The 12,857-nt window shown below is 52.3% G+C and overlaps 1 protein-coding gene across 1 annotated transcript; it reads right to left on the reverse strand.

Moving 5' to 3' along the window:
- Positions 1-682: 682 nt before the first annotated feature.
- On the reverse strand, positions 683-12,493 carry GGCX (gamma-glutamyl carboxylase). Its single transcript, XM_020969443.2, has 15 exons — positions 12,323-12,493; positions 11,481-11,651; positions 9,545-9,703; positions 9,156-9,321; positions 8,430-8,508; positions 6,363-6,469; positions 5,126-5,289; positions 4,608-4,873; positions 4,209-4,340; positions 3,121-3,272; positions 2,724-2,893; positions 2,494-2,624; positions 2,134-2,281; positions 1,376-1,571; positions 683-982 (listed from the first exon to the last, which is right to left on the reverse strand). The coding sequence occupies exons 1-15, from the start codon at positions 12,363-12,365 to the stop codon at positions 784-786; spliced, it is 2,283 nt and encodes a 760-aa protein (XP_020825102.1). The 5' UTR covers positions 12,366-12,493; the 3' UTR covers positions 683-783.
- Positions 12,494-12,857: the final 364 nt, after the last annotated feature.

The raw sequence follows: 12,857 nt of genomic DNA on the forward strand, positions 1-12,857 counted from the left end.
CTTCTCATCCTCACTTCCCCAACATAAAGAGACCAATTAATGCAAAAAGTGGGGTGCTGATCTAGGACTTTTAAAACCTCCCCTTTCTCCAGATTATCTGGTTGGTATGGGGAAGAATGTCAGCCTGCAGGATAAACTCTAAAATTAGTAAGGACATTGAAAAGTTACTTCCTGCAATTGGGATAAGGCTCTTCTACTGGGCACTAGAGAAGACAGGCTTCAGCCGTTTTGATGTCACTGACTGGGTCAGGGTCAGGCCTCTCTGGAGCCAGCCAGGGACCCCTGGGAAAACACTAGACAGAGATCGGTGAGTTTAGCGAGTTGGAGATTGGCTCCAACTGCCAACAGAGCTGTCGTGACACTGCTGCTTTCTAGGGGCAGCTAGGTGGCGCAGTGGATAGAGCACTGGCCCTGGAGTCAGGAGGACCTGAGTTTAAATCCAGCCTCAGACGCATAAGACTTATTAGCTGTGTGACCCTGGGCAAGTCACTTAACCCCAACTGCCTAACAAAACAAAGCTTTCTGAACCTGTGCTATGAAGCAGAACAGGAGAAAAATAATCAGTAACATATTTAGTCTATTCGCCAAACTACTAGAACCCTCCTTCTCAGGGGCTGCCTGGACTCGTCTGCATTACCATCCGTACTATCTAATTTGAATAAAGAGGCATGGGCAAGAGGACTTAAAAAAAATGACTTGGAAAAATTATCCTTTACAAATTTCTCTTGAGCATGTAAATTGTTCTGTGATTGGTCCTCATCAAAACCCAGGGGCCTTGACAGCTCAGAGCTCTGAGCGTAGGGGCGTGCGGCTCGACTCGGTAGGATCAGCATTAGTATCAAAGGCATCAGGCTTTGAAGGAGTAGATTCTGCTGGTGACTCAAAGGGCCGCAGGTTTGCATAGGTCACCTCCTGGGCCAGCTGTTCCAAGGAGGGGCGCCCCAGGATCAGATTTCGGAGAGAGATACAAGTCATCAGGAAGCTGGGAAGAGAGACAGAGGGTTGAGTCACTCCACGTCCACGAAACCCTTGGGAGTAAGTAGCCCACGGCATCTGTGACCACAACAGACGTGCCTGAATTACCCAAGAATCCTCTCTCTGCTCTAGCTCTCAAGTCCAGTTGAGTGGGGCACCTCAGAAGGCTTAGTAGGTCTCAGAGCAGGCTGTGAGTAATTTTTAGTAACTTGCCACATTAAAGGTTCTGATCCCACTCTCACACTTCTTCCTCAAACTGAAGGGAAGAAGGAAAACCACTAGACTCAGGTTCTCCCCTTCCATGGGAGTATCATCCCATGACTACTCAACTAGAAGAACACAGAGACAGCTCCTAGGGCAGAAACTCGGGGCAAGGTCAGATGATGGGGGAGGTAGTCACCTTCGGCGGAAGATGTAGAGTTTGCGAAGCAGGAAGCGGGACAGCCTTTCATAAAAAGGGGAACTGCGCCGCCTCTGGATTTCCTGGAGACGCTGTTGTCTACGCAAGAAGGTCTGGACCAGAGGAGTTAACTCGGGTCCACCTTTCACCTCCCCCTCCAGCAAGGGGCGAAGCTCTGGAGGCAGTGGTCCAGATTCTGCCCAGGGAACAGGAAACAGAAACGTGACTGGTGTGGACAGGACAGCTGTCCCCTTCAAATCTATCTTCCGGCTGCTGGAAACAAAATCAGTCTCTCAACAGCCAGAGTTATTATCACCCTGTCATCTTGTCCAGAGTTCACATCCTGGCTGTGTGACCCTGGGTGAATCACCTCTACCTCAGTTTCCTCAAGTATAAAATGAGGATAATAGCACCTTCCTCCCAGGGTGGTTTTGAGGGTCAAATGAGACAATATCTGTGAAGTGCTTAGCACAGTGCCTGGCATGCTCTATAAATGCTATCTATTACTTATCATCATCTGCACAGGGCATTCACTGTGCCCCTGCTTGACCTCCTTAAAGAGCTCATCATCCAATATTCTGTGGCACTTAAACAGTAAACCCCTTTTAAACATTCCAAGAAGGGATCCCCCAACTGCGGCCGACCCCAGATCACAGAGAAGTGATGGCAGTTTTATACCTGAAGGGGGCACCAGTGAGCTAATCCCTGGTAGAGAAAGACTCATGGCAACCTTGGATCTCAGGGGTCTAATTACTCACCACTCCCATTCTCTACTTTCTCCTTGAGTTCCTGTAACCGAGCCAAGTCTCGCTCCAACGCCAGCTCTGTGGTGTTGACAAAGATGTACATGTAGCAAGAAGGACCCTGGGACACTGTGTACACCTTGTGATATTCACCAGCTGGCAACTGCCAAGGAGGAAGAGTGAGTGGTGGGGCATCCATGCATCCTCCCCCTGCCCTCCCCCCACTACCAAACAAGACGGAGAAGAAGGGCAGTCGCTGCTTGGTTCTTGCTCCAGCCCCGCATCCGCATCACACCTCAACACTCGGAACACTGCCGCACACGTTCTTCCCTTCGGTCCAAGCTTCGTCTGGCCCTTTCGTCTGGCGGGACCTACCTGGACTCTGTCCCCTTCCTGAAGGGAGAGATTCCTCTGCTCCGCCACCAGCTCCACGGTCACCTCCCCCCGCAGGAGCTGGATGCTGGTATTGCCCAAGTCTTCACTCACAAAGTTCTCCAGATGTAGCCCTGTCAGAGGCAGAGTTGATCGCGCCCACCCCAGCCCTGGTCACCTGGGCCCCCACACAAGAGCAGCATAAACTCTGCCCCACCCCCCCTTTCCCATACCAGGGAAGTCAGCAATGAAGACCACCTCAGTGTGGTTGTCCAGGGTGCTCTCAATCTCCTGGAACTTCTCCCTCCAGGGAGATAAATCGAGCAACAAGGGCTGCAGCCAGGGCGTTGGACGGAAGGGAGACCAAGCAGCCTGCACAATGTCCACTCGAGGGTCAAAAAGCCTTTGGGCAGAAAGTGTCACGTTCTGAAAACCGCCCTCCATGGCTCAGGTGGGGAAGGAGGTCAGGGCCCCTTGGCCAGGGGCCAGCCCTTTGGGGATGCTCGGTTTCTCCCTGGGTCACAGTGCCCCCTGCAGGTGACACCGTGCCACTCAGAGGGGAGCCCACAGAGCCTCAGCCTTTTCCTCTCTTCCCCTCCATGTCTGCTGGCTGGGAGCTGTCCCACACACCTCTGCTGGAAGCGGTCATTGATGGAGACCCAGACGTCGAAGTAGATCTGGGGCTCAGAGACGTTGTAGTTGGGCAGCAGGCGATTCAGGCACATGGCATATTGTTTCAGCATGTCTGCGTGGTCCTTCCATCGACGACTCTGTGTGAACACCTGCCCCCGGCCCCCACGTTAGTCTGGCATGGAGGACAAGAGCAATACTGCACAGAGAGGGAGGAGCGATGAGAACCCGAGCCGCCCACTCGGCCGAAGGGCCGTCACAGCGCGAGGTGGAATGTTACAGGGTCTGGGGGTCCCCTAATTGAACCTTGACCTGAAACAGGAATTCCCTTCTTTAAGGTGCCCAGCCCTGCAGCCTCATCACTTAGCATCTGCTTGGACAGCTCCAATGAGAATTCGCCATCTCACAAAGTACCCCTGTCATTTCTGGACAAATCCATTTATTAGGAATGTCTCATATTCTGAGCCAAAATCGACCTCTCCATAATTTCTACCTCTGTATTCTACTACTGCCCTTTGGAGACAAGAACATTAAGCCCCATCCCTTTTTCTGTGTGAAAGGCCTTAAAATACCTGACAACAGTGGTTGTATCCCACCTAAATCTTATCCCAGGGTGAGCCTGCCCAGTTCCCTCACAACCAATCATCCCATGCCATGACCTCATGTTCCCTCATCCTTCTGGTCCCCTCCTCTGGATGTGCTCCAAGTGATCAAAGCCCTTCCTACAAGGTGATGTTTCACTTTTCCAGCACTCCAGCTACAAGCAGAGTACACTGGGATGACCGTTTATTTCCCTGGAAATAATCTGGACACCAGATGGATGTGAATGAAGCTTATATGGCACTAGCTCTATTTTGTGTCCACAACCCAGTACGGGCTCCCTACGCCCACAGGTAGGTCCTTTCAATGATCTGCTTTCCAGCCACATCTCCACGCTCCACCCCCACCCCTCCCACCATCCCTACACCCAAATCTTGTGCAATTTTAAGATTCCAAATACTTTTCCCTTTATGGGGTGGGGTGGGGCTGAGGGGCCACACCAGGAAGTTCAAAGGGAAGCATTTTGGGATCCAGGGGCTGTCTCTCACCCCAGGATTAAGGTAGCCTAACTCCCCAGTGCGGCCGTCTCGGTAGGTGATCTTGACGTGCTGGTGGGAGCGGGAGTGCACCATCATGTCCCAGGAGTAGCCGTAGAGGCCATTGGTCCAGTTGTTGTAACCCTGCAAAGGGATCACAGGGAAATCACTCCTGTAGTGGCAAAAGTGCGACGTGAACGGCTCTCCTGAGCTGAGGAGGGAGACAGGCCGAGCCAGCCAAAGAGCCCAGACTCCCTAAGTGCCCACACACGCGCGCGCGCACACACACACACACACACACACACACACACACACACACACACACACACGACCTTCTCTGACTGAGCAAGGATGAGCTGCAGGCCCATGATTGTTCCTGACTTATGACCACCCCACCTGCCAGCCCCATACCTGGGTAATAAAGTGGGAGTAGGGCAGGAAGAGCTGCTCCAGCAGATACAGCAGCGTGAAGACAGCTCCCAGCCGATGCCGCAACCGGGCCTGGGAGCTGCCTTTGGTCCGGCCTCTCTTATAGATGCAGGACAAACTGGTCTGGGCGTCAGCCGTGCTTGGCAGCAGGCCTTGGAGCCACCGAGGACAGCAGGACACCAATTTCCGAGGCCAGTCGGGGGAGCAGAAGAGGGGGCTGCTGGCTAACATGACGAAGGGGAACATACCTAGCAGAATAAAGAAGAGTTCCGTCTAACACCTCTCCCCTCAACGTACCGAGTCACTCCCTAGATCCACCTCAAAACCAGCCCAGAGCCTGCCCAGGACCTTCATGTCCTCATGCCCAGTTCAATCCCTCTCCATACCTGCTGCCTTTCTGTCCCTGCCCCCAGCACAACCCTTCCACTCCCAAATGATGCCTCAGTGTCACTGTGTCTGTCTCCACAGCTCCTGGTTTCCTTCAGACCCCAAGCACTAACCAATGCTGAAGAGCTGGGAATTCATACAGTGGAAGTAGGAGACAAACAGAAGGCCAATGGATCTTGAAGCATCAAAAAAGAGTAGGAAGCCGGCCAACAGGTCTAACAGGAACCCACACCAATGGACCACGACCAGGCTGGTCATTCCCTCGGAGAGCACCAGCCTGTCGACACAAGAGAGCAGGCTCCAGGCCGCTGAAGGCACAAGGGGCTCTGCCTTCTACCCCCTAAGGAAAAATGCCAAGCCACTAAGCACCCAGCAATTGGCAGAGAAACTTGTGAAGAAACTCGCCTGTCCACCAAGACCACCTCTGGACCTGCTTTCTAGGCTCCTTTCATTCTATGATACAACTGATGTCCAAGAGTTCAGTGAGGTGCCACAGACTGGCAGCGTGGGATGTCAAATCAGAACAAAGTCTGATGAACAGAATCAAGGGTGTTCTGCAGGCTGGGAGGGAAAAGAGAGGGGCTTCTAAGGGAAACGACGGGCTAAGACACTGATGAGACCCAGAACAGGGGGAGCGAGAAAAATGAGTTTGGAAAACAATGGAGCCAGAACAAAAATGCAGAAGGAAAAACATGGATGAACCCTGGCTCTGCTTTACAATCTCTAGAGACAAGCAACTCATAGAGAGCTGATAGGGCTCACCCACATGGCTGCGGAGGGCTGAGCAACTAGGGGACAGGAGGCCATTGTTACAGACTCACTCTTTCTCCATTTCTCCCTCTCTCCTCTTCTCCCTCACCTTCTGCTCTCCTTCCCTTTTTCCCCTCCCTCCCTCCCTCTCTCTCCTTCCCTTCTTTCCTCTTTCTTCTCTCTCCTCCCTCCCTTTCTCTCCTTCCCTTCTTTCTTCTTTCTCTCCTTCCCTCCCTTTCTCTCTCTTTTTCTCCCTCTTTTTCTTCTCTCTCTCTCCTACCCTCTCTCCCTTGTCTGTCTCTCTCTCTCTCCCTTCATTCTCTTCCTCTTTTTCTTTCTTCTTTCAATTTCCTTCCCTTCTCCCTGTGTCTCAGGCTTGCCAGTAATGGCCAGAGCCATATCTGGTGGGCGTTACGGGTGACCCTCAGGAATAGAGATTGATGATTCTTGCCCTAGAGTGATTCCAACATCACAAAGAAGAGGAAGAGGAGACACAGGAAGCCAACATGGAAAGCAGTAATCATCCCTGACTGGAGGGAAGCCAAAATACCACCGCTTTCCTCCATGGCCACGACCCCCTCCACCCAGCTCCCCACTCACTTGAAGGGGTCGAAGAGCCAGTGCCGGGACAGGGAGCCCATGGAATAGCCTCCGAGCCAGTCTGCATCAAGCTTTTTCACTCCAGCAATGAAATACACAATGAATATCTGCATATGCAAAACCCAAGACCAAAGAACAGATAAGGACCCTGACTACCACCAATAGTCAGTCAGGGAGCTTCAAAGTTCATTGTCTGGGACAGGACTCTCGGTTCTTCCTTCTAAATACACAAAACTCTCTCTTCTCCACAGGAAGAAAGGAAGATTTCAGCGAGAGCTGAGTGGGCTGGCCAACCTATATGTGATCTACCCTCCCTACACTGGGAGAAAAGACAGTCCCCTAGCTGGTCTCCACGTCTGTGGTCTCCTCTCTCCAGTTCATCTTTGGTTTTTTAATTTTTTATTAATTCTCCAGTTCATCTTGCACAGAGCTGCCAAACAGAGCTAAAGCCCGCATGTCCAATCACGTGTCGGCTCCCCAGTGCTTCCAAGATGAAATATGGACTGCTCTGCTTGGCTCTTCCAGCCTATCACAATCGGGGTCCAATCCTTCCAGACTTACTGTCCATTCCTCCTCATTCCGCAGGCCAGTCCAACTTGCCTGCCTGCCGCCCCCTGTAAAGGACCTTCCACCCCACCCTGTGCCCCATAAGCACTGCCTCTTAGCCTCTGCCTCCGGATTAAACTCAAGGGCCATCTCTGACAGGAAGGGGATCCCTGGAAACTACTTTGAACATTGTTAATGGACTTGTCTGTGTATACATTCCAATGGAATGTAGCTCCTTGAGAGAAGGGGCTGCTTTGTACCAATCAATCAGTATGTATTAAGCACCTACTATGTGCCAGGCCCTGTGACAGATGCTGGAGACACAAGTCCAAAGAATGAAAGAATCCCTGCTTGTTAGGAGCTTATCCTCCAGTTGTGTATTTACACATCTGAACACAGAAGTAAATAAATACAAACATCCACGCTGAATTTCTCTCCTCTACCTACACAAATTGGCTTCCATATATAAACCTAAAGTTAGGTGTGCATGCATGGGAGTAGCTTGGCAGGTAAGGTGACCAGAAAAGGCTTCTGGCAGACGATGAGATGGCAGCTGGGACTCAGAGAGAGAGAGAGTGACTACAAAGCAGAGATGAGAGAAGAGTGCATTCCAGCCATGTGGGCCAGACAGTACAAAAGCAGGGAGGCCGCAGATGAAGCCTGAGGACCAGGAGAAGCCCATGTGGCTGCACTTACAGAGCCGGAAAAGAGATTAACCTTCTCTCAGCCTCCAGTGAGGCTGAGAAGAGGAGCTGGGGCCAGAGCCTGGAGGGCTTTCAAAGCTAAATGGAGCTTTCATTTTATCCGGGGAGCCTCAGGAAGCCCCTGGAGGGGACCAAACTGTAGAGTCACATCCTTCCTCAGGCAACAAGCGGTGTACAGTGGCTGGAGATACTGAAGGCAGGGGGATGAGTGAAGGGTTTTAAGGCCTGAACAAAGGGGATTAGGAGAGAAGGGGCCAGATGCAAGAGGTGTTGGGAAGGTGGGAGGAGCAAGATTGGCAGTTGAGGGAAAATAGGGAGCCCAGGATAATGCACAGGTTATGAACCTGGGAAAGCAGAAGGGCAAGGAAGCCTTTCAAAGAAACAGGGAACTTTGGAAGAGGGAAGGGCTTAGGGAGAAAGAGGAGGAGTTCCATTCTGGACTCAAGTTTTATGGAGTTTAAGATGTCTCTGAAACATCCAGCCTGAAATGCCCAAAAGGCAGCTGGGGATGCAAGACTGAAGCTCAAAGATAGCTCTGGGAGTCATCTGCTTAGAAATGACAGTTAAACCCATGGAAAGGATGATGTTAGGGAGACAGACAGTCAGACAGACAGAGAGACAGAGACGGGGGTTGTGGGGAGTGCAGAGAGAGAGGGGAGGAGAGAACAGGACAGGAGAGGAGGAACATGCAAAGAGGGCCCAGGATGGAACCTTTGTATCCCCAGGCACACACGATTCCTGGCCCAGAGAAGGTGATGAAATGGGCTGGAAGTGGAAGGGAGCAGCAGCCCTGTTGACCCCAGTGAGTCCTACATACCTGTCCACGCAGGACTGTGTAGTTCCAAAGTGGGACGTGGGCGTTCCTCTTAGAGGGATTTCGTAAGCCATCCAACGACCTTTGCTCAGAGAAGGAAACCAGTAAAGGTTAGGGGATACCACGCTCTGTCCAGTTCTACACCTAGGATCTAGTTCTCTCCCTTTCTCTACCCTGCCTACTCCAAGGATGCCCCCATCTCCCTCTGTTTTCTCTGTGTCTGAGAATTGAGTATCCAAAGCCCCTTTATCATAAAATCTTAGACCTGGTCCCACCCAGTACATCAGCCTCTTAGACAGTCACCTGGCTTCTTTTTTAAGACTTCCAGGGACAGGGAGTTCACTACCTCTTAAAAGACGTCATTCTACTGCTGAACAGCAGTAGGGAGATGCTCTCTCACATTGAGATGAAATCTGTCATTTCTGTGCTCTAGAACAACCCTTCAAATATCTGAAGAGAGCAATCACATCTACCCTCAGTCTCCTCTTGAGAAGAAACTCCATAAAGTGACTAGATCAATGTCCCCGTGGGGCCCAGAGGGCAACTGGGAGGGAGTGGAGCGTCTCTCTCCATTTCCAGGGACAGTCTTCAGAAGCCATTGAAACTACAGCTTGAATTTTCAAGTCCATCTTGCAAAGCAGAGTTAGAATTGTGCTTCCAATGCCTGGGCTGCCCTACCCACCATCCCCAACCTACCCAGTTCCACCCACCACCTGGATCACCTCGTACCAGTAGCGGTTGGCATCCATGAAGGACAGCTGGAAAGCCAACAGTCCGTACAGGTAGGAATGGTTGTTCCACGAGGTCTTGTCCAGCAGAAACACGTACCAGTAAGGCAGGAAGAACAGTGGGCAGCTCAGGCGGTACCACAGCCCCAGCATCATGCCCAGTGCCCCTAGGATTAAGTTGTGGGGAGGGGGATGTTAGGGAAGAGTCGTGCTATCAGACAGCCCCCGCTTAGCCGCTCCCAGCATCAATCCCAAGGCCTGGCAGTGCCAGAGGTAAGTGCGAATTCAAGGGGAGGACCCCTGAGGCCCAGCCACTCCCCAACATGCTGTCTGGGCCCTATCTCTACCCAAGTTATTTTCTGCAGCTCTTCATCCCACCGTTCTCCTCACCCAGAAACATGATGGTGTAGACCAGGTACATCCAGTCGAGCGGGAGGGGATGCAGAGCATCTATCAAGGGGAAGCGGCACACCTCAAGCCCGTCCAGGTATTTGTGGTCCAAGAAGCTAAGACCTCGCTCCTGGGGGATGTCCAGTACCATTAGCAGCCCTAGAAAGGTGATGTTCAGGAGGGTCAATAATAATTGCTGAGATTTATACAGCACCTACTGTGTGCTAGGGGCAGTAGGTAGTGTGGTAGATAGAGTGCCAGGCCTGGAGCCAGGAAGACCTGGAGTCAAACCCAGCCTCACACACTTACTAGCTGTGTGACCCTGCACAAGTCATTTCACTGTTTGCCTCAGTTTGCTCATCTGTAAAATGAGCTGGAGAAGGAAATGGCAAACCACTCCAGTATCTCTGCCCCAAAAAAACCCCAAATGAGGTCACCAAGAGTCAGACACAACTGAACAACAACGTACCAAGCGATTTACAATTATTATCTCATTTGCTCCACACACCAACCTTGGAGGTAGGTTGTTTCCACAACTGAGGAAACTGTGGTAAAGAGGTTAAGTGACTTGCCCAAGGTCACACAGCCAGTATGTGTCTGAAGCCAAAACTAAACACAGGTCTTTCTAACTCAAGGCCCTGCGTTCCACTCACTGCACCATCTGGATGCTGTTCTCGCATTTTTACAAGGGGCACAAGTCATGGCTTGATGCATTTGGGAAACCTTCCTAGTCTGAACAAATGATGGTATGTGAAAGTAATGCTTTATTACTGTGCTTTTAAGAAATGACATGGGCAGCTAGGTGGTGCAGTGGATGGACCATCAGCCCTGGAGTTGGGAGGACCTGAGTTCAAATCCGGCATCAGACACTTGACATTTACTAGCAAAGCCAAAAAACCAAAAATGACAAAAAGGATGGACAGAGCTGGGAAGATTAGTATGAATGATGCAGAGCAAAGTGAGCAGACCCAGGAGAACAACTTGTGCGATAACAGCATGAGAAAGAAAACCAGCTCTGAAAGACTCAAGGCCTCTGTTCAATGCGATGACCGAGTTCAACTCCAACAGACAGACTTGGCAAAGCCCATTATCTACTCCTGGACAGACAGGGAACGGACTCATGATGCAGAAGAAGGTGCATATTTTCAGATATCACAAATGTGGGAATTCATTTTGCTTGAATACACATGTTCATCACAAGGTTTTAATTTTTTTCAGTGGGGGAGATGGAAAGAAGGAGGAGGCTTACGGAGCTAGGGTTAGAGTTACCAAAAAAGAAAGAAAAGGGAGAGAAGGGAAGGGAAGGATAGAAGGAACAGGAAGGGAAGAGGAAAGGGAAGGAGGGAAGGAAAGGGGAAGCGGAGAGGTGGGAAAAAAGAGGGTCAATGACGTATTGTTTTTAAATGAACAAAAGAGAACAGGGGGAGGCCAGAAAGAATCACATGACAAGCAGAACAGCTTTCAGAGTTATATGATGAATTTATCATATATTTTAAAAGAAAAAAAAGCTGTACATCATAAGAGATTTGGAGTCTCACATACAATGTTCTTTTTCTGTTCTATTATGTATATGGAAAAGCTCTTGTTATTTGGTATTTGTTAAGTGCAGAATAAAATAATAAAAAATCTACCCAGTGTGATGGGACTGTTTCCTGTCTCCTTTGGGTAGGTCATTCCATGTGAGGTCCAGAGAAGAGTGGGCAGAATCTCAGCTAGGCTGCCATCCACCCAGTTACTTATTATTCTAGTTCAGAGAGAGAATCCTCCCAATATTCCTACTGTTTGCTTTCCTTGAGGTCAGAGTTCTCTTGGTCACCAAACTAGGGCCACCACGGCTCCCACATGCCCTGGGAATCTCTCCATTACATGTAAAGAGTATAGGCAGAGGGAGGGTCAAGGCCACACTCCCCTCCTTTCTACCCCCATCCGGACTCACCAAAGAGGAACCGGAAGACTCCAAGGCTCGCAGGGTCGGTTGGTCGATTTAGGAGGGTCACCAGCCTCTGCCAGCTTGACACGTGGGACCATTCAAAGCCAAACAGCTTAGCCATTCGGCTGCCCTGCTTGGGCCCTGGGGTCTGCCCAGCCTTGTTCTTCTGAGGAAGCCCTGCAGCCAGAGGAGTGGGAAAACAGCCCAAGGGGCTCTTTTCAGAGGGAGGGTTCCCCTCAAACCACTGACCCCTTCCAGCCCCTGCGTTCTCCCCCAAAGCCCCTGGTGCCTCTCACTGGGAAAGGAAGCTCTCCCTTTAGAATACCAGTCTCCCTCCCAACTGCCCCTCTTCTGCCCTAGGGGTCTCCCCCTCAAACCACTGGCCACTTCCAGACTGGGGGTCTGCTTTTCAAAGCACCTTTCTCTTTCACTCTGAGGCAGAACTCCCCTTCAAACCACTAGCCCCTCCAATGCAGCTAAGGCTCTCCCTAACCAATGGTCCCCCCTTCTCCTGGGGCTCCCAACCACTGACTCCCCTCCTCCTGTAGATTTCCCTAGCCACTGGTCCCCCTCTTTTCCCAGAGGCTCCCCCCAGCCACTGCTCCCCCTCTTCTCCTGGGGCTCCCCCAGATATTGGCTCCCCTTCTTTTGTGGGGCTCCCCCCCAATCACTGGCCCCTTCCCCCTAGGGGCTCCCCCAGCCATTGCCCCCCTTCTCCTGGGGCTCCCCCCAGCCACTGCCTCCCTCTTCTCCTGGGGCTCCCCCGAGCCACTGCCCCCTCTTCTCCTGGGGCTCCCCGACCCCTCCCTCACGGCCCCGCCTCCCCCGGGGCGGGCAGGGGGCGCCACCTCTGGCGGGACGGGTTCGCGTTGCCGACACCTCAGCCTCCATGCTCCCCCGCCGCCGTCGCCGCCGTTCTAGCCTCCGGCCGCGTCTCTTTGGTCCCTCGGGGAACGCTCTCAGCCGTCACCGCCGTCCCAAACCGCAGCTGCAGCCCCACGAGCCGCGCGTGCGCAGTATAAGGGGTGAGGCCCGGGAACTCCGCCTCTTCCCGTCGAGACCCGAGACACGTCACCACTCTCCTCCCGCCCCCTCCCCGGGGGAGCCACAAAGCGAGGAGCGCGGGGAATGTCGCAAAGGGCCCCAGGGAGCGGGCTCCGCCCCCCTCCCCAAGCTGGCGTTCAGTGTCGGCGCTTTACGGCCTCCGGCAACCCCGCCCCTAAGCTCCCCGAGGCTCCCCGAGGCCAAGCCCCTCATTATACAGATGGACTGAATGAAGGTCACCCAGCGAGTTCTGGGCGCAGCCGGGAATGAGCTCCCCCTAGTGGTCAAGGATATTAGCTTAGGCTAGGCTAGGCTGGGCTCTACGGAGTCCTTCCCCTG

Source organism: Phascolarctos cinereus, unplaced genomic scaffold, assembly GCF_003287225.1.
Source record: "Phascolarctos cinereus isolate Bilbo 61053 unplaced genomic scaffold, phaCin_HiC Scaffold_2;HRSCAF=192, whole genome shotgun sequence".
In the NCBI taxonomy this organism is placed as follows: domain Eukaryota; kingdom Metazoa; phylum Chordata; class Mammalia; order Diprotodontia; family Phascolarctidae; genus Phascolarctos; species Phascolarctos cinereus.

What these genes read in the sequence shown, in the direction of transcription:
- GGCX (XM_020969443.2), bottom strand. Translation starts at nt 12,365, where the DNA reads ATGGAGGCTGAGGTGTCGGCAACGCGAACCCGTCCCGCCAGAG. An exon ending in ATGGATGCCAACCGCTACTG is followed by an intron (nt 8,509 to 9,155) that starts GTACGAGGTGAT and finishes CTCTGAGCAAAG; the next exon opens with GTCGTTGGATGGCTTACGAA. An exon ending in ACTCCCACTTTATTACCCAG is followed by an intron (nt 4,341 to 4,607) that starts GTATGGGGCTGG and finishes ATCCCTTTGCAG; the next exon opens with GGTTACAACAACTGGACCAA.